Consider the following 27253-nt stretch of genomic DNA (forward strand, 5'->3'; position numbering starts at 1 on the left):
TCAATGGTTTTAATTGATCTTTATAGAAGAGTTGAAGAGGATAACAAGATTATTTCCTATAATGAGAATTTAGAGTGCATATGGTATATATTCTTCAACAAAAAATCTTAGTACTTTAAACATTAGATCTTTAAGTAACTAAGTCAATAAAACAAAAGAAAAAACATAGAAAGTTAGAGGTCCTTCTATAGCATTAAAGAGTTTGACTTCTGGCTTGGGCAACAAAATCACAAACTTTCCTAGGTCTATTACAACACTAAAACCGTGCCTGAATGAAGTCTCAAAGCATTAAACCAGAGTGGTGATTTCCTGTAAAAGAACAGGGGTTGGGAGAGAGGAATTAGAGGATTAAGCCTTTACATTTTCAAGGACAATTCTGTTTTAGGAATCAGTGCTCTGCAGTCTCCTTTGATACATATGATTAAGTCAAGAACTCAAGTTCTTTTTCTTGGTATACCTCCTGAAAACTATAAACATTGTTACCTGGAAGATTTTAAGGGTAGGGATTATAAACGCCCTAGGTCCACCAGAAAAAGCAGCTTCCTATCGTTAACTGGACAGGGCACACAAGCACAACGTAGTCTCATTATGTAGTCTCTAGATATCTAAGACGATCAGTGTACTATTTACATTATTTTAACATTTTTTGTGACTTAATTTTCCTAACAAAATTGGGCACCTGCTTCAGTATTTTTCTCTATTTTATATTTTTTTCTCTATGCATATCTATCTTAGAAATTTGGGTAATTCAGAAAAGTAGAAAAACGGTCTTTAAGATAACCATTGGTGTTTTTGCTCTTTCCAGTCTTCCTATTCTGTCTAGGTTATTCTTAGTTTTTGGTTTTGCAAACAATGCTGTAACTGTTGTTTTGTTTCTGTTAACATGTAATCATTTTAACATAATTGAAACATCATTTTTATGCTTATACAAATTTGTCACAAATGTCTTATTAATAGGTGCATAATGATCTATCAAATAAGTGTATAATGATTATTTAATATTTCCGCTGTCATTAGCCAAAAAAGAAAAACTGTTCTACAAACAGGAACTATCTCAAGACTGTTAGGATATCAAATGCACACCATATTTTCTAAAAGTAATTTCAAAATAGCAACCAATCTGTAGGAGATGTTCTAGAAAAAAAAGGACTGTTGATTTGATTCATATCTTGCCTGCAAAAACTTTACCACAGGCTCCAAAGGACTGATGCTTCTTCAAAGCCTCTATAATAATTTTATTTCCAGATTCAGAGTAGGTGGATATATGCACCTACAGCCAATCAAATTCCAATCTTAATACCAAATAGAAGTATATCCTGGCCTACCCAACCCTTCCTATACTCTACATAATGTGCAGCCACAAAGTAGAGTGAAGCTTTAATTGAATGAGAGTCTTCCTTTCCATAGCCAACAGATATATAAGAATTCTATTATCCTGATTAATACGTCACACCATTAAAAACTGGAATTTTCATAGAAAGCAGCATAATCTGTTAGCAAAAACTACCACAGAGAGAAATGGCAAATCCTATACCAGAAACACTGCCAATGTATGAAAACACTTAGTAGAAACTCATCCATTGAATCAATTTTTTCCCCGCTAAAGATATTTTTAAAGCTAGGTAGAATTCCTTGAGGATAAAAAGCTGTTTTCAAAATTACATTCTTTATTAAACATAAAGAAGATCACCTACTAATATCTACGCTTTACATTTTTCTCAAATTAAAGTCATTTGCTCCATGTTCCATACATAGTACACAACCGAGATGCTTGAGCTGACCTCAAATTCCTGTTTTGGAAAATACTAACCCTAATTGCAAGTTCAACAAATGGAAGAGGAATGCTTTTTAGACGAGCAGCAATAAAAAGCAGGGGCTCTTCTGCATGCAATTTGATTGCTTATATATCTAAAATCTAAAGAACACAAAATTTATTGCAACGCACTTACCTCCAACTCTTACAAAATGTTCAGTTTTGCATTGTTTACTATTCAGTTACAATCTTACATTCAATCAAAACACCAGTGGCACTCTCCAAAGGTATTAGAGAGAGATGGTCTAAAAGTCCTTACTATTCACTTGAGTTCTGTAAAGGAGCAGCATCAACAACTGGGAACATGTTAATAAATGCAGACCTTAGAATTCACTTCAGACACACTGATTAAGAATCTTTTACAAAGATTCTCTATGTGATTCATCTGTATACTAAAGCTTGGAAGCACTCCACTAGACAGGTGGTTCTCTTCCTGTCTTCCAGGTGGTTGCACATTAGAATCATCTGGAGAGCATTAGATAAAAATATGCCTGATTCTCACTCCTTAGACAACTTACATAATTTTGGGAAGGAAATAAGCATGCAGTTTTAAAAAAGAGGGAGTATAAAGTAAGAAAATGCAGATTGAATACTGTGTTTTTATATACATTCCACTTATTATGTTTTTATATACATTTTACGTCTATGAATTTCATTCTCCTCAGAGAATTATAGTGATGATAAGTAATATGTGTGAACATATTTGTAAACCAATGGTATTGTTAATGATTGGCATAGTAAAAAATCAAATAAATCCTTTTACCAGATTAAGCATGCTCTTTCCAAAATAATAATATTCGAAATGAAGTCTGTGAGTCCACTGAATCAGAAATAATAGATGTTTGTTAAAAATGCAAATAGTTCCCTACCTCAGAACTTGTGCATCATAATCTCAGGAATAGAATGCAGAAGCTATATTTTTAATAAGCTACCAATGTAATTATTACAAATAATCAATCCCCTGCCTTATGATCTAGAAGAGGAATTCAAAAAGCTAAACTCACAGCTGTTATCATCTTTCCAGCTAGTGTTGACACACTCGTTGCCCCTCCTGCAATGATCTCTTACTCCGTTAACATTGTACAGATTCATTAAATTCACAGGCAGTTTTTTCTCTTCTGGAATACTCCAGGTATAAAATAATGGAATGGAAAGGACCAACTGGACAGAAATCGAGTTCATTCTACAGGGACTTTCCGAGTACCCTAGAGCTGAAAAACTCCTTTTTGTGATGTGCTTGATGATGTACCTAGTGATTCTCCTAGGGAACAGCACCTTGGTCATCCTAACTCTCCTGGATTCCCGCCTCCATACACCCATGTACTTCTTCCTTGGTAACCTTTCCTTCCTAGACATTTGGTACACATCCTCCTTCATCCCCACAATGTTGATACACTTCCTATCAAAGAAAAAAACCATATCCTTCACTAGATGTATTATTCAGATGTCTGTCTCCTACAGTATGGGGTCCACAGAGTGTGTGCTCCTAGCAGTGATGGCATACGACCGTTATGTGGCCATCTGCAACCCTCTGAGATACTCCATCATCATGAGCAAGGCACTTTGTATTCAGATGTCAGCTCTCTCCTGGGGACTGGGCTTTCTCAATTCATTGGCAGAAACTATTCTTGCAATACGGTTGCCCTTCTGTGGCAAAAATGTAATTAATCATTTTGCTTGTGAAATATTGGCCTTTGTCAAGCTGGCTTGCACAGATATTTTCTTGAACGAGATTGCTATAATGTTAGGTAATGTAATATTTTTGTTTTCTCCATTACTGTTGATTTGCATCTCCTACATTTTCATCCTCTCTACTGTACTAAGAATCAATTCAGCAGAAGGAAAAAAAAGGCCTTTTCCACCTGCTCGGCCCATGTAACAGTGGTGACTGTGTTTTACGGGACAATCCTTTTCATGTATATGAAACCAAAGTCCAAAGATGCTGTTTTTGAAAAACTGATTGCCCTATTCTATGGAGTAGTCACGCCCATGCTCAATCCTATCATCTACAGCCTGAGAAATAAGGAGGTGCATGGAGCTCTGAGAAAATTGATGACTAGACAGTGGTTCTGGAAGGAAGGATGAGAAACTTACATCTTTGAGTTCATTCACAAAATAATCTCATATAATGGAGGCAACGGCTTTTAATGCAAATGTAACAAAATAAAGATTATATGTAGAATCACAAAATTTGGGAGTTAGAAATTTCAAGATGATAATCTAACTATCTTTTTATGAAAATTACATAAATGTGAGGACGACTGGTTGAAAAATCGAGAGTGAACTTTTAAAAACAAAAAAATTGATGTTTAGCTTCTCCAAGAAAATCCAGTACATACATCTACTTAACAATAAAACACATGTTTTTCATCCCCCTTTTTGAGAGAACTATTTAAGTTCGTGTTTATCTGGGGGGGGTTGTATTTTTTGTTTGTTTGTTTATTATTAGTTTTTGTTTACCTATGGACTTGATCTGACCCAAGCCTAATTTTTCAGGTACATGTTTCCCCTTCTTCTGTCTGTCCCCATGATTCTCACACCCTCTATGCACACGCTGTGCTCCATTCACTATGTAGTTATCCAATTATATCATGTCTTCATGCCTAAGGACAATAGCATATGCCACTTTGTCCCTATCGTCACATTTCTCTTTGTATGGTTACATCCTAGCACACTCATTAAAGACAATGCAAGTGTTATATTTTCTGCAAATCTTTCCAAAATTTACCTAGAGTTAGTTATCTCCTCTTCCATGCTGCCTTGAATTTTATCTGTTATAGCAACTTTTCTTTCGCACTATAATCATTTGTTAACTTCTGAAATCTCCCCAATGGCAGAATTCACTGTTCTTTTTATGAAGACCAATGTCAAGATTAATTAAAAAGTAGACAGTAATTAACTGTTGAACTAATCAATTAATTAAAACTTTAAAAGGAGAACAAAATATAGTACAAGTACTCGATATAATAAAGGGAGATAAGAACATTTGAATTTATGTATTATTTCATTTCTCAAAAGACAAATCCAAAAGCTAATTTTAAATGTATAGAAAAAATAAGAGCAAATAAAAGATTGAATAAAATATACTGGAGTGATGATTTGGGCTGGATAAGACAAAAATAATATACACACCAGTGTATATTATTCTCTAATAAGCAATTGCTAAGAAAAATATATCAGTTATATAAATCCTTCTTAAAGAACACTGACAATTTCACTCAAAAGCAGAAGATACTCATTTAAAAATATTTTTTCAAAAACATACCCTTGAAATTGCTAGGGAATAATAATATATAATTGTATTTTTCATTTAATAATATCTCACAGCACACATTTATATGTTTATAGTTGAGCTGCCTGCTACGCTGTCATGGACTAAGGAGAGCACTTATACTCAAGGGCCACTCAGCAAAGTTTTAGTAACTCAACAGTGTTCAGGCAGGTATCTTTGCTTGTTCTGCCCAGCATAATGGTTTAGAGACTGATGGCATAAGTGAAATGTTAATATGGAAGGGATGTCTAGTTCAGGTTGTCAGAACCCAAGCAGAATGAAGAAGATGTCTATACAGGAAATGGCCCAACTTAGGTTGCTCAGGCCCAGCTCATGTTATACACACAAGAGGCAGGGTATGGATCCCAGCACCTGGTTGGGAATCACAATGGCAAAGGAAGGCTACCTAGCAGAAGATATCAGAACACAAGCAGAATAAGGAAAATGTTGACCAGAGAAAGGAGTGGAACAGGTGACCCAACATGAGTTATCAGAGTCTGGATGAGTGAAGGAGGCATCCACAGGCCGATGATTAAGATCTCGAGTGCTCAAATTTGAGAGGGGTGTAGAGGGAATCCCTGAATAGAACTAAATGGTGTGAGAAGGGTATACCTAAGGAGGGGGAAATGGTCAAGTGTGTCAGAATCAATCAGTCTGAAATAGGCATTCTTGAAGTGGGACAGCCTTGCCTAAAGTGTTAGATCTAAATCAACTTAAAAAAAGTGTTAGCGTGGGAACAGTGGGTAATGTAAAGCAAAATGGGAGATCGGTTACATACAGGGGATGAAACAAGTAACAAGCAAACATTAGGTACAATAAGAGCCAGGTTTCTCACTGTCAGAGAAGGAGTTACAAATATGGAAAAGGGGAAAACTAGTATAAACCCTGTGGTGTTGGATTAGAAGTAGAGATGGTGTGAACTGATGGTTTTCAATATGTATAGATATACAGAGTGATACACACATACATATAGAAAAATAGAGAGATGATGGCTAGATGTAAGTATATGTATAGAAGTTAATATGAATATAAATGTAAATGTTTGTGTATACATACACACACACATATATATACATTATACACATATCTGTATATGTGTATAATGTATATATAAAAATACATTTGTTCAATAGATATGCCCACTGAGAAGGCCTGAGAGCAATGAGATGCTAATAGTAATTGTGCATTTAGTACTGCATTTGTTCATTTGTACTATTCAAGGAGAAGTCTAAGCAACTTGATTATGATGTGCCTTGGTATGGTTTTCTTCGTTTCTTATTCTTTTGATTACTGAGCTTCTTACATGTTTCTTGTTTTCATCAAATTTAGAAAATTTCCATCCTTTATTTTTAGTTATTATTCTGCCAACACTTTTTCCTTTCTGGACTCCAGTTCCATGCATATCAGACCACTTAAAGTTGTCTAACAGCAATTAATGGTATTTTCACTTTTTTCAGCCTTTTTTCTCTGTTTTATTTTGAAGAGTTACTATTGCTCTGATTATAAATTCACTAATCTTTTCTTCTGCAGTGTCCAATTATTTTAATTCCATCCCAAGTATATTGGGTATAACCATGTTAGATGTATTCTTCATTTTTAGATCTTAGATTCTGTATTTTTAAAAATCTATATATCTAAATGTCATCTATATTTCAAATGAAATGCTTGAGTTTTTCTCTATCTTCTTGACTATATAGGATATAGTTAGAATAACTTTTTAATGCCTTGCCTAGCAATTCTGGTGTTTTCTTAAATCTACTTTCTTTTTTTCAGCTTTATTGATGTATGATTAACAAATAAAAAATGTATTTTGGTGTACAATGTGACTTTTTTAAAGGTATACAGTGTGTTGATTTTATTTTCATCCTTGTGTGAGTTCTGAATATCATTCCCTTTAATCCTCTCAAATGATTCTTTCCCAGACCCCAGTTAGTTTCTTCACTAATACACCTGCTAATCACTACTCAATTGCAGTTGACACAAAATACTATATTAGTTTCAGGTGTACAACATAGAGATTAGACATTTATATAACTTATGAAGTGTTCACCCTGATAAGTATAGTACTTATCTGACACCATACATAGTTATTACAGTATTATTGACTACATTCCCTATACTGTACTTTACATCCCTGTGACAATTTATATAACTGCCAATTTGTACTTCTTAATCCCTTCCCCTTTTTCACCCATCCTCCCAACTCCCCTCCCATCTGACAACCATCAAAATGTTCTCTGTAACTAAGAATCTGTTTCTGTTTCACTTGTTTATTTTCTTTTTAGATACCACATGTAAGTGAAATAATATAGTATTTGTCTTTTTCTGTCTTATTTCTCTCAGCATAACATCTTCTAGGTCCATCCATGTTACTGCAAATGGCAAGATTTTATTCTTTTTTATGGCTGAATAATATTTCATTGTATATATGTTCAATTTCTTTATCCAATTGTCTATCAATGAACATTTAGGTTGCTTCCGTATCTTGGCTATTGGAAATAAGGCTGTAATGAACTTAGGGGTACATATGTCTTTTCAAATTAGTGATTTGGTTTTCTCTGGATAAATATCCAGAAGTGGAATCACTGGATCATAGGGTAGTTCTATTCTTAAATTTTTGAAGGAACTCCATACTGCTTTTTACAGTGGCTGCACCAATTTACTATCCTACCAGCGGTGCACTAGGGTTCTCTTTTCTCCACATCCTCGCCAACACTCGGTTGTTCATTTATTGCTGATAGCTATTCTGACAAGTGTGAGGTGATATCTCATTGTGGCTTTAATTTGCATTTCCCTGATGATTAATGATGTTGAACATCTTTTCGTATGGCTAACTGGCCATCTGCATGCCCTCTTTGGAGAAATGTCTATTCAGATCTTCTGCCTATATTTTAATCAGATTATTTGTTTGTTTGGTGTTAATATATGCCTTACTGTTAGAGTGTACAGCTGAAACTTATTGGACTTCATTAACCAAGGAACTAAAAAAATAAAGAAATAAATTTAAAAAAAAAGAATTCTCTCAGTTTACATCCTTTTGTTCTATAGTCCTCTCTCTAGAGATTTACCTTAAGTTACTTCCAGTAGAAAGAAAGCAGATTAAATAGACTGACACATAGATAGCAATGGTCATTTTATCAAAACCTCAAAAAAATTAGAAACAAATTAAAATACCCAATAATATTAAAACTGTAGGCTAGATTTACAGCAATTCCACTTAACAAAATATTTTTCAAATATTAAATTGAGAACCACGTGATTTCATTTATATGTGAAATATAAAACTGAAAGCAACAAACAAATAAGACAAACAAACAGAGACTCATAGACATAGACAACAGTTTCATGGTTAGCAGAGGAAGGTAGATAAGAGTAAAGGGGGTCAAATATATGGTGACAGAAGGAAATTTAACTCTGGGTGACGAACACACAATGCAATACCCATATGACATAGTATTGAATTGTACATTTAAACCTATATGATTTTATTAACCAATATCACCCCAATATATTTAATAGAAAACAAAAAGGAATATTATAAACACTATGAAAAATTGCACAAAAATTATAGCTATAAAGTGACAAATACTTATTAAAATTTATCTATTAAAATTTATCTGACATAAAGAAAAATTGTATATGTTCTAAAATTGACAAAATTATGAAAGACAAAAAGAATTTAAATAAGTCATTTCTGGAATGACTTATTTAGGATTCAGGGGGATTGACATAGCATTGTTTGTCGAATAAAAATAAAAACAAATTTCCAGAAAGACAAATACTTATGATCTAGATCACTTATATGTGGAATCTACAAAGTTTGACTTTATAGAAACAGAATAGATTGGTGGTTGCCAGGGGCTGCAGAAGGGGAAAATGGGTGATGGTGGTCAGAGGGTGCAAATTTCCAGTTATAAAATGAATAAGTTCCGGAGACCTAATGTACAGTATGGGGACTACAGTTAACAATATGTATTGCATACTAGAAAGTTGCTGAGAGTTAGATTTTAAATGTTCTCAACACCACAATATAGACAACTATGTGAAATGATGTATGTTAACTCATCTTACTGTGGTAATCATTGTGCAATATGTTTGTACATCAAACCATCATACTGTATACTTTAAACATAAAATGTTATGTCAATTATATATTAAGAAGCTGGGGGGAGGTGGAAGAAAAACAAATTCTTGGAGAAAGTTTAACTCTTCTTAGAACTGTTAGACATATTCTGATTCCGGTCCCAACTTATGTTGAAACCATCAAAGACAGACATATTCACTGAATACTCAAAGAAACATATAAAAGATTTTCTTTAAGTCAAGATAATTAGGTCTTTGCGATGTTCAGAAGTCAGTGACTTTATCTCTAGGGAATCCTAAGTTTCTGACTCACCACCTTAGGGACTGAAGAAGTTTGTACAAATAGTGCTAAACTAACTTCCAAAAGAAGCTGAGTCTCTCTTAAGTAAACATCGACCTTAGGGTAAATCATGTAAAACTGGAGTTGCATCCTTGACTTTTATTTATAATGTTTTATTTCCTTGACACTCTCTTAAGAAGATTCATGTAAAGACAAATTGCCTGACAGTATCTATTCTCTCCATTTTTTTTTATTTTAAGAAAGGAAGAGCAATCATCTTTAAAATTGAGTATCTTTTGGTCTCCTCTGAAAAATGCAAATGAAATTCACATTCCTGAGAATTTTTTCTATTACTTAATAGAGTATAATGGTGTGGATGACTTTAAAATCCAGTCAAGAGGTAAGATAATGAGAGAGGTTTTTACTGAAACTATTTCAAAAGAAAAACATCCTATCAATAAACAAAGATTTCTTAGTTGAAATGATACTTGCTGGTGAGATTTTGAAAATATGTGTGTATATACATATATATGTATATGTATATGTGTGTATATATATATACATGTGTGTATACACACACACATATATATGTACATATATATATATATACACACACATGTATATATATATATATGTAAAGGAACAAAATACAAAAACTCAGGCATCACCTCTAAGATCAGAATATTGTTTCAATTTTGTTTAATCCCAAAATAGTCCATGGAAGAGACTATTGAGGAAGAGAAAGTTGCTTTCAATGTAACAGACTCAAAAATAATAAACTAATGACTAACGTATTCAAGTAACCAATTCACTAAAATCTTAAGTAAAAATTATGTGCAAATCATCTGCTGAAAGAATACATAGTGATTCATATATTATTCGTGCATAAATTATGCTTAATAAGGGTTTGAGGAAACGTGTAATGAAATGTGTTTATGATAAAAATAGGATTAAAAACAAAAAAATATGTAACAGAGGGCAGAAGTAATTATAATCGTTAGTCCGAACCCCAGGTGGCAAAGGCAAAAGAAGAAATTTAAAAATTTTTTGAGTTCTCATTTATATAACAAATCAAATTGCACTATCCTAGACCTTAATGCTCCACACTAGGTTAAAGAAATTGGGGCCTGTATTTCATTTAAATTCATTATTGTGAATAATGTCTTCATAATTAGAAGGCAATGAATGTCTTCAATGTTGTAAGAAGAGGGAAATATATTTTATTTGTGTAGTTTTCATGTGGATCCTTTATGAAAGTTAATTGTGTCATATTAAATTATAGTTTTATAAAACAATTATAAATTAGTAAACATGGTATAGTGGTGAAAATGGGGACTTGAGGATCAAAAGTAAGGGTTTAAATCATAGTTCTAGTATTTACCAACTATTAGATATTGAAAATTTTACTTTACCTTTGAAATCTCAAATTAATTCCTCATTGATAAAAATTTCATAATAATATTTGGGTTATTTTGAAGATTAAATGATAAAAATTATATGAAGTGCTTCATACTAGGACCTCTCATGTTGTCAATTACTCTTTATGAGCTAAAATAGTACATCTTTCCTTGAAGCATATTAATTGAAAATTAGACTTCATAAAATCTATAAATTGAGAGTTGGCAAATCCATTAATCTTTGCACAGTATCAATGGTTTTAATTGATCTTTATAGAAGAGTTGAAGAGGATAACAAGATTATTTCCTATAATGAGAATTTAGAGTGCATATGGTATATGTTCTTCATCAAAAAATCTTAGTACTTTAAACATTAGATCTTTAAGTAACTAAGTCAATAAAACAAAAGAAAAAACATAGAAAGTTAGAGGTCCTTCTATAGCATTAAAGAGTTTGACTTCTGGCTTGGGCAACAAAATCACAAACTTTCCTAGGTCTATTACAACACTAAAACCGTGCCTGAATGAAGTCTCAAAGCATTAAACCAGAGTGGTGATTTCCTGTAAAAGAACAGGGGTTGGGAGAGAGGGATTAGAGGATTAAGCCTTTACATTTTCAAAGACAATTCTGTTTTAGGAATCAATGCTCTGCAGTCTCCTTTGATACATATGATTAAGTCAAGAACTCAAGTTCTTTTTCTTGGTATACCTCCTGAAAACTATAAACACTGTTACCTGGAAGATTTTAAGGGTAGGGATATAAACGCCCTAGATCCACCAGAAAAAGCAGTTTCCTATCGTTAACTGGACAGGGCACACAAGCACAACGCAGGCTCATTATGTAGTCTCTAGATATCTAAGACGATCAGTGTACTATTTACATTATTTTAACATTTTTGTGACTTAATTTTCCTAACAAAATTGGGCACCTGCTTCAGTATTTTTCTCTATTTTATATTTTTTTCTCTATGCATATCTATCTTAGAAATTTGGGTAATTCAGAAAAATAGAAAAACGGTCTTTAAGATAACCATTGGTGTTTTTGCTATTTCTTTCCAGTCTTCCTATTCTGTCTAGGTTATTCTTAGTTTTTGGTTTTGCAAACAATGCTGTAACTGTTGTTTTGTTTCTGTTAACATGTAATCATTTTAACATAATTGAAACATCATTTTTGTGCTTATACAAATTTGTCACAAATGTCTTATTAATAGGTGCATAATGATCCATCAAATGAGTGTATAATTATTATTTAATATTTCCTCTGTCATTAGCCAAAAAAGAAAAACTGTTCTACAAACAGGAACTATCTCAAGACTGTTATGCACACCATATTTTCTAAAAGTAATTTGAAATGCACACCATATTTTCTAAAAGTAATTTCAAAATAGCAACCAGTCTGTGAGTCCACTGAATCAGAAATAATAGATGTTTGTTAAAAATGCAAATAGTTCTTCCCTACCTCAGAACTTCATAATCTCAGGAATAGAATGCAGAAGCTATCTCAGGAATAGAATGCAGAAGCTATATTTTTAATAAGCTACCAATGTAATTATTACAAATAATCAATCCCCTGCCTTATGATCTAGAAGAGGAATTCAAAAAGCTAAACTCACAGCTGTTATCATCATTCCAGCTAGTGTTGACACACTCATTGCCCCTCCTGCAATGATCTCTTACTCTGTTAACATTGTACAGACTAATTAAATTCACATGCAGTTTTTTCTCTTCTGGAATACTCCAGGTATAAAATAATGGAATGGAAAGGACCAACTGGACAGAAATCGAGTTCATTCTACAGGGACTTTCCGAGTACCCTAGAGCTGAAAAACTCCTTTTTGTGATGTGCTTGATGATGTACCTAGTGATTCTCCTAGGGAACAGCACCTTGGTCATCCTAACTCTCCTGGATTCCCGCCTCCATACACCCATGTACTTCTTCCTTGGAAACCTTTCCTTCCTAGACATTTGGTACACATCCTCCTTCATCCCCACAATGTTGATACACTTCCTATCAAAGAAAAAAACCATCTCCTTCACTAGATGTATTATTCAGATGTCTGTCTCCTACAGTATGGGGTCCACAGAGTGTGTGCTCCTAGCAGTGATGGCATACGACCGTTATGTGGCCATCTGCAACCCTCTGAGATACTCCATCATCATGAGCAAGGCACTTTGTATTCAGATGTCAGCTCTCTCCTGGGGACTGGGCTTTCTCAATTCATTGGCAGAAACTATTCTTGCAATACGGTTGCCCTTCTGTGGCAAATATGTAATTAATCATTTTGCTTGTGAAATATTGGCCTTTGTCAAGCTGGCTTGCACAGATATTTTCTTGAACGAGATTGCTATAATGTTAGGTAATGTAATATTTTTGTTTTCTCCATTACTGTTGATTTGCATCTCCTACATTTTCATCCTCTCTACTGTACTAAGAATCAATTCAGCAGAAGGAAAAAAAAAGGCCTTTTCCACCTGCTCGGCCCATGTAACAGTGGTGACTGTGTTTTACGGGACAATCCTTTTCATGTATATAAAGCCAAAGTCTAAAGATGCTGTTTTTGAAAAACTGATTGCCCTATTCTATGGAGTAGTCACGCCCATGCTCAATCCTATCATCTACAGCCTGAGAAATAAGGAGGTGCATGGAGCTCTGAGAAAATTGATGACTAGACAGTGGTTCTGGAAGGAAGGATGAGAAACTTACATCTTTGAGTTCATTCACAAAATAATCTCATATAATGGAGGCAACGGCTTTTAATGCAAATGTAACAAAAAAAAGATTATATGTAGAATCACAAAATTTGGGAGTTAGAAATTTCAAGATGATAATCTAACTATCTTTTTATGAAAATTACATAAATGTGAGGACGACTGGTTGAAAAATCGAGAGTGAACTTTTAAAAACAAAAAAATTGATGTTTAGCTTCTCCAAGAAAATCCAGTACATACGTCTACTTAACAATAAAACACATGTTTTTCATCCCCCTTTTTGAGAGAACTATTTAAGTTCATGTTTTTCTGGGGGGGGTTGTATTTTTTGTTTGTTTGTTTATTATTAGTTTTTGTTTTACCTATGGACTTGATCTGACCCAAGCCTAATTTTTCAGGTACGTATTTCCCCTTCTTCTGTCCCTCCCCATGATTCTCACACCCTCTATGCACATGCTGTGCTCCATTCACTATGTAGTTATCCAATTATATCATGTCTTTCATGCCTAAGGACAATAGCATATGCCACTTCGTCCCTATCGTCACATTTCTCTTTTTATGGTTACTTCCTAGCACACTCATTAAAGACAATGCAAGTGTTATATTTTCTGCAAATCTTTCCAAAATTTACCTAGAGTTAGTTATCTCCTCTTCCATGCTGCCTTGAATTTTATCTGTTATAGCAACTTTTCTTTCGCACTATAATCATTTGTTAATTTCTGAAATCTCCCCAATGGCAGAATTCACTGTTCTTTTTATGAAGACCAATGTCAAGATTAATTAAAAAGTAGACAGTAATTAACTGTTGAACTAATCAATTAATTAAAACTTTAAAAGGAGAACAAAATATAGTACAAGTACTCGATATAATAAAGGGAGATAAGAACATTTGAATTTATGTATTATTTCATTTCTCAAAAGACAAATCCAAAAGCTAATTTTAAATGTATAGAAAAAATAAGAGCAAATAAAAGATTGAACAAAATATACTGAAGCGATGATTTGGGCTGGATAAGACAAAAATCACATCAGTGTATATTATTCTCTAATAAGCAATTGCTAAGAAAAATATATCAGTTGTATAAATCCTTCTTAAAGAACATTGACAATTTCATTCAAAAGCAGAAGATACTCATTTAAAAATATTTTTTCAAAAAAGTAACCTTGAAATTGCTAGGGAATAATAACATATAATTGTATTTTTCATATAATAACATCTCACAGCACACATTTCTATGTTTATAGTTGAACTGCCTGCTACGTTGTCATAGACTGAGGAGAGTACTTATACTCAAGGGCCACTCAGCAAAGTTTTAGTAACTCAACAGTGTTCAGGCAGGGAGGCATCCACAGGCCGATGATTAAGATCTTGGGTGCTCAAATTTGAGAGGGGTGTAGAGGGAATCCCTGAATAGAACTAAATGGTGTGAGAAGGGTATACCTAAGGAGGGGGAAATGGTCAAGTGTGTCAGAATCAATCGGTCTGAAATAGGCATTCTTGAAGTGGGACAGCCTTGCCTAAAGTGTTAGATCTAAATCAACTTAAAAAAAGTGTTAGCGTGGGAACAGTGGGTAATGTAAAGCAAAATGGGAGATCAGTTACATACAGGGGATGAAACAAGTAACAAGCAAACATTAGGTACAATAAGAGCCAGGTTTCTCACTGTCAGAGAAGGAGTTACAAATATGGAAAAGGGGAAAACTAGTATAAACCCTGTGGTGTTGGATTAGAAGTAGAGATGGTGTGAACTGATGGTTTTCAATATGTATAGTGATACACACATACATATAGAAAAATAGAGTGATACAGAGTGATACACACATACATATAGAAAAATAGAGAGATGATGGCTAGATATTAGTATATGTATAGAAATTAATATGAATATAAATGTAAATGTTTGTGTATATATCACACACACACATATATATATATTATACACATATATATGTGTATAATGTATATATAAAAATACATTTGTTCAATAGATATGCCCACTGAGAGGGCCTGAGAGCAATGAGATGCTAATAGTAATTGTGCATTTAGTACTGCATTTGTTCATTTGTACTATTCAAGGAGAAGTCCTGTCGTTCCTAGAGAGGAACAAAAATCTTTTTTAGAACCATGACCTTTTTTTCTGATTTTAAGCAATTTGATTATGATGTGCCTTGGTATGGTTTTCTTTGTTTCTTATTCTTTTGATTATTGAGCTTCTTACATGTTTCTTGTTTCATCAAATTTAGAAAATTTCCATCCTTTATTTTTAGTTATTATTCTGCCAACACTTTTTCCTTTCTGGACTCCAGTTCCATGCATATCAGACCACTTAAAGTTGTCTAACAGCAATTAATGGTATTTTCACTTTTTTCAGCCTTTTTTCTCTGTTTTATTTTGAAGAGTTACTATTGCTCTGATTATAAATTCACTAATCTTTTCTTCTGCAGTGTCCAATTATTTTAATTCCATCCCAAGTATATTGGGTATAACCATGTTAGATGTATTCTTTTTTTTTAGATCTTAGATTCTGTATTTTTAAAAATCTGTATATCTAAATGTCATCTATATTTCAAATGAAATGCTTGAGTTTTTCTCTATCTTCTTGACTATATAGGATATAGTTAGAATAACTTTTTAATGCCTTGCCTAGCAATTCTGGTATTTTCTTAAATCTACTTTCTTTTTTTCAGCTTTATTGATGTATGATTAACAAATAAAAAATGTATTTTGGTGTACAATGTGACTTTTTTAAAGGTATACAGTGTGTTGATTTTATTTTCATCCTTGTGTGATTTCTGAATATCATTCCCTTTAATCCTCTCAAATGATTCTTTCCCAGGCCCCAGTTAGTTTCTTCACTAATACACCTGCTAATCACTACTCGGTTGAAGACTCAAGGGGTATCCCCTTACATCTCCAGAGCTCTTTTTCTCTGTAACTTTCCTCTCTCTGGTATCTTGTTCTTGAAAACTAGCTGCCTTGTTCTCTCTGGACTCTCAACTCCATCCCCTAAACTCACTCTCCCTACGTATTACCTAGAAACTCACTCAAAAAAGTAAGCTGGAAAAATTATAGGGCCCAATTTATTTGTTTCTCATCTTACAGGAATCATTGTCCTATGTTGCCCAGTGTCCAATATCTTAAAATTAGTGTTTTATGTATTTTTTTCTTAATTTTACTGTTATAGGGAGAAAAGTAAATCTGGTCCCTGTTACTCTATCTTGGTCAGAAGTAGAAATCTGAATACTCGCCACTTACCTGTTTTCCCCAAAGGAATTTTTTTCCTGCATATTCCAATATGCATGGCTATGGAGTAAAGATGGAAAAGAGAAAGACTAAAAAGAGAGAGACAAACAGATATCTTGGGATATTTTATGATTATATCCCTAAGTACTGCCATAGTAATAGGCCTAGACTTGTAATACACTAATAGATGTTGCTCAATATGCTTAAATCACAGTTAAATTCAAACTAACTGAAGCTAGTCTAGCCAGGACAAAAAAGATTCAAAAATTGATTGTATCAAAGTGATAACTCCATCATCCCTATTTCATAGGAGAGGAAATTAGAGTAGGCCATTTAATAAATTGCCTAAGAACCCTCAGCTTGCTTAGACGAACCAAATTTGAATTCTTTACTCCAGATCCCAAGTATATTGGTTTTTCCCCTCTACTATAGTTCTGACCAGTTACAGAAAAATATAGCTAACCATTTTATAAACATTTGTCCTAAACTTCTCCCTAGAGAACATCATCCACATCTAAGGCTCATTTTTCATCTCTGTTTAAAGGACTTCCCAATATATAGCTTTAGTCCTGATTTCTCTTCTGGACTTCACAATCTTTTCACCTGGAAGTCTGACCATCAACATAGTCAACCAGTCGATCAACTCACATCCTTATCTTTATGAAGTCATCACACTAAGCTTCTCCTCTCACCCAATCAATGGCTGCATCAGAGTTCTTTACTTTAGACCAATGGAATCATCTTTGATGATTGTTTGTCCATATATAAGATATCCTCAAATCTAATCCTACAACCCTGTAATTCCCATATTCATCCTATCTTCTTCATTCCGTTGCTATCATTGTTTAAGTCTTCACTGCCTCAATGGGCACTGCTGCGATGGTCCTCTAACACATTTATCCCATTCTTAATCAGTCCTCCACAAAACCAGTCTTTCTAACCTAAGAGATTAATCTGATCACATCACGAATGAGAAAAAAGTCTTCATTGATTTTACATTTTCTACAGAAAAAAAAAAAAGACCGATATAAAAGGTTCCTGACAATCTGGCCTCATCAAACCATTTCACCTTCATCTCTTAAATTAATGCTAATCAATAGTCCTGAAAGGGTCTTTCCCTTCCTTTGCCTTTGATAATAAATATTAGTAGCAGTTGGCTGCTTATTTTGAATTTATTTTCTCATTTAATTATCACAACCTCGTGATATAAGCATTGCTGTATCCATCTTCCAAATGAAGCAACCAAAGCATAGAGAGGTCAAATTAAGTTTTCCAAGGTCACACAGCTAAAAAGTGGAAAAACAGGAATTCAATCCTGAGTTCTTTGGTTGTAAAGGCTCTGATTTTCCATAATACCACATCACCACTCCTGTAAATTGACATTGACAAGCATTGACATTGTAAATGAGAAAGAGATTACTTTTTTCCACAAATTTTTATTTCTTCAAATAGAATAATATACTTTGTGATTTTAATGGAAAATCGGGTTATCATATATCTTATTTAATTGTGCTAATGAGGATTCAGTATTAGCTGTTCCTTATATATATTGTTACTCTCCTTTCTATTACCTCTACTCCCTCACCCTGCTATTACTCTTTGAGAGGTCATGGATCATTGCCTTCAAGGATTATCACTGGATAATGATTAGCCAATCCATACCCTAATCTACCTACCTGTCTCAATGAAGTTGTCATCTTTTAGACAGACTAGATAAATCTTTGGTATAATTTTCTCACATGCCCTAAAGTTAATTCCAATACATCTTCTGTCTCTTTTTTCTACACCAATGGGCAACCCTCAACCTGGGTCTAAACCACCACAATTCTACTGACTCTGGTGACAACTGCATGATAAAAAGCAAATAAGTTTTGCACAGTAACCTCACATTTAGTCATCTGGTCCAGAGGAGATGCAAAAATACTGTACAAGTTGTTGAGTATACATTTTTAAATCCCTTTTATATTGTGATTTATATGATAATATATATTTCGACATTTTATACAAATATTTCAATATTTTATATATTTCAATATTTTATACAAATTTAGTGTGTTTGGGGTATTGTAAATTCTGTAATATAAATACCATGTCTTTTATAAGTGCTAGTAGGTACATTAAAAGTCATTGATTATTTGTTATATGGAACATACCATTAAGAAACCAGATATCATGGAAAAGCATAATTTAAAAAAGCATAATTCACTGAGATACCCTGTAATTTCTTTGAATTTTCAAAATAATGTCAGTGCCCTAAAACAAACAACATACCACTAAACTCTCTGATAATTTTTCTCCTGAAGTATTTACCCTACTTCATTCCAGGTATATTTGTGCAGACCTTTTATATTTGTATATAGACATTCAAATCACACACATCTATCTGCATACACAAACATATCTATACATGAAAAACACAGCTACACATATATAAAATATGAAATTATCTCCATTAAATTTAGTTATGCTGAAAAAGAGGTTGTATTATTTGCTAACTGCCATAACAAAATACTACAGATTGGAGGGCTTAAACAACAGAAATTTATTTGCTCAAAGTTCCTGAGGTTGGAAGTCCAAGATTAAGGTGTTGACAAGTTTGATTTCTTCTGAGGCCTCTCCTTGGTTTGCAGGTACCCAACTTCTCATTATGCCCTTTCCTGTGTGTGAGCACCCCTGGTATATCTATGTGTGTGAAAATCTCCTCTTCTTATAATGACACAACTCAGATTGTATGAAGACCCACACTAACAGACTCATTTTAACTTAATCACATCTTTAAAGGCCATATCTCCAAATACAGATACATTATGAGGTACCGAAGGGTTAAAGCTTCAACATAAGAGTTTTGGAAGGAAACAATTTAGCCAAAAACAATCACGAATTAGGTTTAAAAAAATCTACTAGAGTTATATTTACATATTACAAGTATACCTATCATACGTATATGTTACTTCATTTCTAGAGTCTCAGCGCTTGCTTGGTCAAGGAAGAGACTTAGGAAATCACACATTTCATTTAAAATGAGTTATATTCTCCCATTATCCCAACGTTGTAGTGTATACCGACCATTAACTATCCCTTAATGTTTATCAATATTATTTGCTACTATGGATTAAAAGAACACACAGAGGATTCCTAATCAGCAATTTTTTCACAGCAGCTTTCACCTCTTTGTTTCGAAGACTATAAATGATAGGATTCAACATGGGGGTTAATCCAGCATATACCAGAGCCATAAATTTATCTATTTCCTGTGAATCTACAGCCGAGGGCTTCAGGTACATGGAGAGAGCTGTACCATAGAACAAAACCACCACAGTTAGGTGAGCTGCACATGTTGAAATGGCTTTGCTTCGACCATCCACTGAGGTGATTCTTAGGATATTGGAAAGGATGAACGCATATGAGATACAAATGAGAAGCATCGGCATAGGAAGAAGAAATACACTGATTATCAGCATGATTAATTGCACCTTGGAAGTGTCTACACAAACCAGTTTCAAAATAGCCAGAATCTCACAAGTGAAATGATCGATGATGCTATTTCCACAAAGAGACTGATGCAGCACAGCCATTGTTTCCACCAGGGCGGTGAGGCAGCCCGTCATCCAGGAGCCAGCTGCAATCTGCACACAAACTCTCTTGTTCATGATGATGGGGTATCTCAAGGGGTTGCAGATGGCTACATATCGGTCATATGCCATCATAGATAGGAGCACACATTCAGTGGAGCCCATGGCAAGAGAGAAGTACATTTGAGTGGCACATCCTGAGAAGGAGATAGTGTTTTTCCCTGAAACAAAGTTTGCCAGCATTGGAGTGAGAGCAGAAGAAGTGTACCAGATGTCCAGGAGGGACAGGTTGCTGAGGAAGAAGTACATGGGTGTGTGTAGGCGGGAATCCAGGATGGTGACGGAGATCAGAATAATATTTCCCAGCAAAGTGACCAGGTACATCAGCAAGCACAGCATAAATATGGTGGTTTCAACTTTGGGGTAGTGAGTAAATCCCAGAAAAATAAAATTTGAAATGACTGTCAAGTTGGTCTTGACCATTTTATTCCTTATCGTTCATCTGTCATAGTGAATAAAAGTATACATGGTATATATTTAAAAATTTAAACTCTACTAACTTTCAAGAGGGTTTTGTTAGGGGTATTTTAAAGAATAATCCTAGCAATACTATATTAATTATTCATTCATTCATTCGAAATTTACAAAATACACTATAAATCACTGAAGATCTAGAGCTGAATTATATAACAGCTGCTCTCAGGCAACTCATAATAAAATATAAGACACAGTCAAGTAAGTAAATAATTACAATAAAGTGATATAGGTATGCCCCATGATACTAAACAAACATAGAGTAAGAATCTTAACTCTATATTGGGGGCACTGCACAGTGAGACATTTTGAAAATTAGTTTAATCAAAAAAATGCACTGGACCTATTAAAATTAAGGCCCAGGGGAGGTTTTCTGGCAAAGAAAAAATTTTTATTAAAGCTACTACAAGAAAAGATTTTGTTGTGCTTCATAAAGCTGCAAATTAAGTAATATAACAGATGGATATGTGTCACACTAGGGAATATAAATAGAAGATACTCAAGAGTCCAATCACTATACTACTACCTGACTTCTGTCTTTAAGAAGGCATTTTGAATATGAAATAATCTCGAACCTATACTTTCTTAGAAAGAAAATTATTTTCAAAGGTATGCATTTTATAATGTAAATCAAATTACTTGCTATATATCTCACAATTGATCATATGTAAAAAGACGCTTAAAAGCTATTGTACTACAAGACAGAGTTCAAATGAAATCAATTACAAATACACAAGCCTCACATTCTCATCTTTCTCTACTTCTCCAGCTTCATCTCCCAACGCTGCACCTCCACATGCTGGTCTGAAACAACCAGCTTGTGGTTTCTCATACTTACCATGCCATTTATATTTTTATGGCTTTAACCTAGAGTGTCCTTCCTTCCCAACTCTAATCTTATCTTCCTTGAACATTTTATCCAGTCATTAAAACTGTACGCCATTGTTTCGAGGACACTTCATTCTTTGTACATATTTATGTTATTCCAGTGTACCACAGTGAACTATAGTCACGAGAGCTTGTTCCCCATGATACTATCAAAATAATAACTCACATTTAAGATTTTTAATAAGACATTGCTGCCTTAAACATGGTAAGTTTTTGGTACATGTTAAAATAAGTACATTTTTACTATAGTTCTCTGTTAACCTAAAAGCCTGAAGACTTCTCAATTTGTCATTTACATCCGCAATCTTATCTGAAACATTAAAGAAATTAGTTAAGAAACAAAGACATGAGCTCTTATCTTTAAATATTTGATATAACAGTGACAGGGAGAAAAGACAATGGCCACTTATACTCTTAGAAGAGGTGGAAATTCTTCCCAAACGATCATTCTCTGGAAGGAATTGAACTGTCCTCAGATTGTGAGCTTGGGGCTCTAAATTCAACCATGCTACTTACTGGTGTGCAAAATTAGGCAAATCATTTGACTTCAGGATGATCATCCCTGATTTGTGCAGATATCAGAGATCTAGATTAACTTCTTTTAAATTCTCCCTCCACCACCCCAATTTCATGGCTTCTCTAAAATTTCTGACAATAACAAAAGGTTTAAGATTTCCTGGTCTCTCTGCTTTCCAGAACCATAATCACCTGCATGCTGCTCCAGTGCTGGCCCACACTGACTGGGATTAAAAAACGAAACACACACACACACACACAACAACAACAACAACAACAGCAACAACAACAAAACAGCACCTTCTTCATAACCTTTTAAAGTTTCAACCTCCAGCCCCTGGCAAACTAAGAAGCACTTTACTGATTATTTCCAAAAAGGTGAATGTTAGACATCTCTGGTCCGTGTTGGTCACACACCACCACCTGCACTGAGGGTTCCTCTACTAGCCTTTCCCCAGCCAGACCTGGTTTTCTTGCTCTGGCTCTGGCTCCCGTCTTGCCCTTTCCTTTCTCCTGTCTTTGCCACTCTCTTGATCTCCTTCTCAGAAACAAAACAATGAAGTCTTCTTTTCCTGTGTTTATTGAGCCTCCACTCATTCCCTTACTGTTATCTTACATCTTTGTCAGAGTCTCAGCTATCCCAAGTCATTTTATTTAGATATTTTTTTCTTTCTCTAAAATGATTTCTGATGACAGAGCTAAAATAATTTAATGTTTTCCTTCTAACTTCCCTCTTTATTTATAACTGTCAGGGCTAGAATAGACTCAGAGAACTTCTAATCCAACCCTCTACATTTTAAAGTTGACAGATCCTTGAAAGAGTTTAATGAATTGTCTGAGGTAAATGAGAAAATGTAGGGTATAGTAACACTAACAGTTCTGGACTATATTCAGGAGTCATTTCTTTAACTCGATATTTTCATGTCAATTAGTATTAGTTTTTAAAGTAAATATCTCTATTCTGGTTTCCTGACCAAGCTGAGACCTGTTAGTAAATTTTGTAACTCTGAGAATACAAAAAGAGACTGATAATGTCTCCTCCCGTTTACCTCAGCACCTATGATGAACATCTTCCTTTTATGTTCATGTATGCTTCAATATTTAGAGTTAAAGTTATCTTCAGCACAATCTTTCTTCTGAATCTGGTGCAGTGATTAAAAGAGTAAAAGATTCTTAGTTTTGTAATTATAATAATATTTTATAAAAACTATATTAAATATAGTTGTATAAAGGTATTTTTATTCAGAAGATTGTAGTGAAAAAGGATATGGATGTTCTTGGTTTGCAAAAAATCAACCCAAATCTTGCCTGATTCACAAAGTTTCAATATACATAGCTTCTATTAAATAAAAATTTAAAAAACAACTTCTTAAGAGAAATCATGACATGAAGATTTGTTCTGCCCACATCACCACCTATGATCTGCTCCAAAAAACTTCCAAAGGGTTGTCCCTGGAATCAAGACTATGAAAGTCTCTTGTTGCTATTAGGGACTTTCCAACTCCCTTAACAATTTAATGTTGTGATTCTCAAACATACAGAAGTTAAGAAACTTTCCAGTTCTCAAGGGTGTGATTCTCCAATTTATGTTAACTAATTCAGGACCAAAAATAAATTAGGTAAATATTTTTTAAATTATTTTAAGTCATTTGGCCCAGTAAAAGACCTGATCCTTAATAAGTAGCATTTGTGCAAGCAGAACTGGAGGAGATTATTTGCCAATCCTTCTTTAGATTGCCCTTGAATTATACAGCAAACATTGCAATTAATAGAACTGTAGAAACTCCTTCCCATATGGCCTCTGAGCTCATAAAGTAATTCTTTTTTTTTTTTCAGAAATTTCTCCAAATATCTGTTATTTGAGTAATAGATGATGAAAAACATCCTCACCAAGTTTTTGCATGGCCACAAAGTGAAGAAAGAGCATTGACCAATCTAGTAATTTATTAATATCAAATACTCTTTGAATGCACTAAATTCCTAGTACAATGTTTGTGATTTTATAAAGATATATAGTAATCCCCAATGATGTAGTGCATTAGAATGAATACTAGACTTAAAAGAGTTATAGACCAAAACTCGGCTCAACTACTGATTAGCTAAGTGATCTTATACAGAGGTGTATTAATTGCATTAATGAACCCCCAGTTCTTCACTCCCTCCTAGGCCCACCTAGTCTGAGGCACTAGCAAATATAATGCAAACAGAGACTTGTAAAACATTTACACAATTAGGTTAGCCCTTTCTCTTCTATCTCTGCTCTTGTAGTGAGAATATGTCCAAGTTAGCCAACTGGAAGATGAAATGCACATTAAGCACAACTGAGTTGCCACAGCTGAGACCATCCTAGGTGAGCCAGCTATATCAGTCAGTCCTCAACAAATGAGTGAGCCCCCAGACAAGCCAACTCACAACTGATTTGAGATGCAAAGATAATCTGGTTAAGATTATCTGACCTCATCCTGATATACTGTATCTTGTAGAATTTAATAAATGTTTATTTTGGTATGACACTGAGATTTTATAATTGTTTATTATGCTGCAACATTGTAGCAATGTAAGACTGATGTAACAATAGATGCTTTGATTACCTATCCAACATTGACTCACCTGAGAACATTGACTTTGTCCTTAAAAGAATCACAATTTTGTTCATTTTTCAATCCCATTTTTATCCATAGAATATTCTACTTAGTTTAAGCTTCCTACCTTACTTTTTAGAAGCCTTCTATTTTACTTTTCATATTGAGATATACAATCTGTCTGGAATTAATTTTGTGTATGATATGAGGCCAAGGTCAAGATTTATTTTTTATTATGTGAATACTATTTGACTTAGCATGATTTATTGAAAAGATCTCTTCCCCCACTGTACTGCAGTGTCACTTTTGACATAAACTAATTGATCACTTTTCTTTGGATCTGTTCTGGACCCCTTGTTTTGTTCTGTTGGTCTATTTTTCTATCTTTGCATCAAGACTACATTGAATTAACTGTGGCTCTCTAATAAGTCTTGATTTCTGGTCCTCTAAATTTTTCTTCTTCATAGATGGTTTAGCTGATGTTGGCATTCATATATTTTAGCATATCTTTATCAATTTTCACAATATAGCTGCTGGAATTTTGATTGGGATTGACTTGAACTTACATGTGATTTTAGAGAGAATTAACATCTTTAAATTATTAAATCTAATTCATTAGGAAGATTTATTTTCCCATTTATAGATCTTTTTAAATTTTTTTCAATAATGTTGTGGTTTTTCTTGTATAAGTGTCTTGCACACATTATATTAGATTTATTCATATATTTTTTATGTTTTTGATGCTATTATAAATCGTGCTTTAAATTCTATTTTCTACTTTTTTGTTATTATGTAATGATTTTTCTATGCTAAACTTGCATTACTCATTCTTGCTATATTCACTTAATTCCAATAGTTTGTAGACCATTTGGGTATTCTGTGTTCACAGAGCATCATTTGTAAATAATGACATTTTTTTCTTTCTCTCATTTATATTGTTTGTCATTACTTATAGTACTAATTATGAATTCCAGTATAATACTGAATATAAGTAATGATGGCGTGCATTTGTGTCATCTTTTATTTCATTTTTTATTAGTAATAATGATATATATGAACTTTAATACTTTATTATTCATTTTCTATTAGTTCCAAATGTTCTATTTTATTTTCTGTCCCTCTTTTCTTGCTTACTCAGAGCAATTTGTCATTCTCCCTTCATTTTTTTAAACTTCTTTGGGGGAATGCTAACTATATATATATATCCCTGACTTATACAGTTATAATACATGTAATATCATATATCACTTATATATCTATTATCGCTTCCTAGAAAATGCTAAACTTTTAACTCCACTTAACCACTCCTAGTTTTTTGTGTTATTACTGAGTTTTAATTATATGCATAACGTGGAAGCTAAAAACATTATGATTGCTATTTGTTACATTTGCTATTCATTAGTCTCTGGGCTTGTTATTCTTTCCTATTTGTTTCTGAAATTATTTTCTTTCCACCTGAAGAGTTATCCTTTAGTAATTTCTTTCTAGGTAAGTTGTCTAGAGATGTGTGTGTGTGTGTGTGTGTGTGTGTGTGTGTGTGTGTGTGATGTATACAAGATGTATTTAGGAGGAGGGGTCTGGAAATGTTTTCATTTTGTTTTTAATTTTGAAGGATATTTTTACTGGGTAAATAATTATTCATTGGCAATTACTTTCTTTCAACACTTTTAAAATGTTGTTCATTACATTCTAGTATCCATTGTTTCTGTTGAGAAGTCACCTCTAAGCTTTGTTTCTGTTTTTTGTTTGTTTGTTTGTTTTGAAGAAAAGTCTTTGTTTTTCCTTTGGCTGCTTTTTATATTGATCTTTACTGCTGGTTTCTGAAATTTTACCATGACGTTCTTAAATGTGGCTTTCTCTTTAGACATTGTAGATCTTCATGAGTTTGTGGCTTGATATTTTTCATAAGTTTGAGAAAAACATACAGTATTAGTCATTTTCTCTTCTACCCCATTTCTTCTTTTTTTCCTTCCTGTGAGTGTTCAGTTATACATGATAGACTTTCCCAACATGTCCCATATAGCTCTTACAGTCCTTGCTGTATTTTCCTTCCTTTTTTCCCTCCATGCATCAGTTTGAATATTTTCTTCTGATCTATATTCCAGTTTGCTAAGCCTTTTTTCAACCTATGTAATCTGTGGTTAAATCCATCTACTTAGGTCTTAATTCTAGTTGTATTTTTCAGCTCCATAATTTCTACTTGATTTCTATCATAATTTCTAATTCTTCAGAGGATTCCTCATCTTGTTGAGGGACATGTTAAAATCAGGTATTTTGAAATTTATGTCTGATAACTTCTACATTTGGCTTCCCTGAAGGTCTTCAATTTGTCTGTTTTTGTCCCTTGATTCTGTATCTTAGTATG

General features: G+C 33.6%; 3 protein-coding genes across 3 annotated transcripts; 2 read left to right on the top strand and 1 right to left on the bottom strand.

Moving 5' to 3' along the window:
* The first annotated feature begins 2960 nt into the window (after nt 1–2960).
* LOC120608772 (olfactory receptor 13D1-like) lies at nt 2961–4176 on the top strand. The gene is given in 2 exon segments (XM_039870747.1): nt 2961–3657; nt 3660–4176. Coding segments are annotated over 2 exon segments (936 nt in total). The 3' UTR covers nt 3899–4176.
* Nucleotides 4177–12599: 8423 nt separating this feature from the next.
* On the top strand, nt 12600–13538 carry LOC120608765 (olfactory receptor 13D1-like). Its single transcript, XM_039870741.1, has one exon. It carries the CDS (start codon nt 12600–12602, stop codon nt 13536–13538), a length of 939 nt encoding a protein of 312 aa, XP_039726675.1.
* Nucleotides 13539–19891: 6353 nt separating this feature from the next.
* On the bottom strand, nt 19892–20851 carry LOC120608766 (olfactory receptor 13F1-like). The gene has a single exon (XM_039870742.1). The coding sequence runs from the start codon at nt 20849–20851 to the stop codon at nt 19892–19894; it is 960 nt and encodes a 319-aa protein (XP_039726676.1).
* Nucleotides 20852–27253: the final 6402 nt, after the last annotated feature.

Source organism: Pteropus medius, unplaced genomic scaffold (genome assembly GCF_902729225.1).
Source record: "Pteropus medius unplaced genomic scaffold, Ma_sr-lr_union100, whole genome shotgun sequence".
In the NCBI taxonomy this organism is placed as follows: Eukaryota; Metazoa; Chordata; class Mammalia; order Chiroptera; family Pteropodidae; genus Pteropus; species Pteropus medius.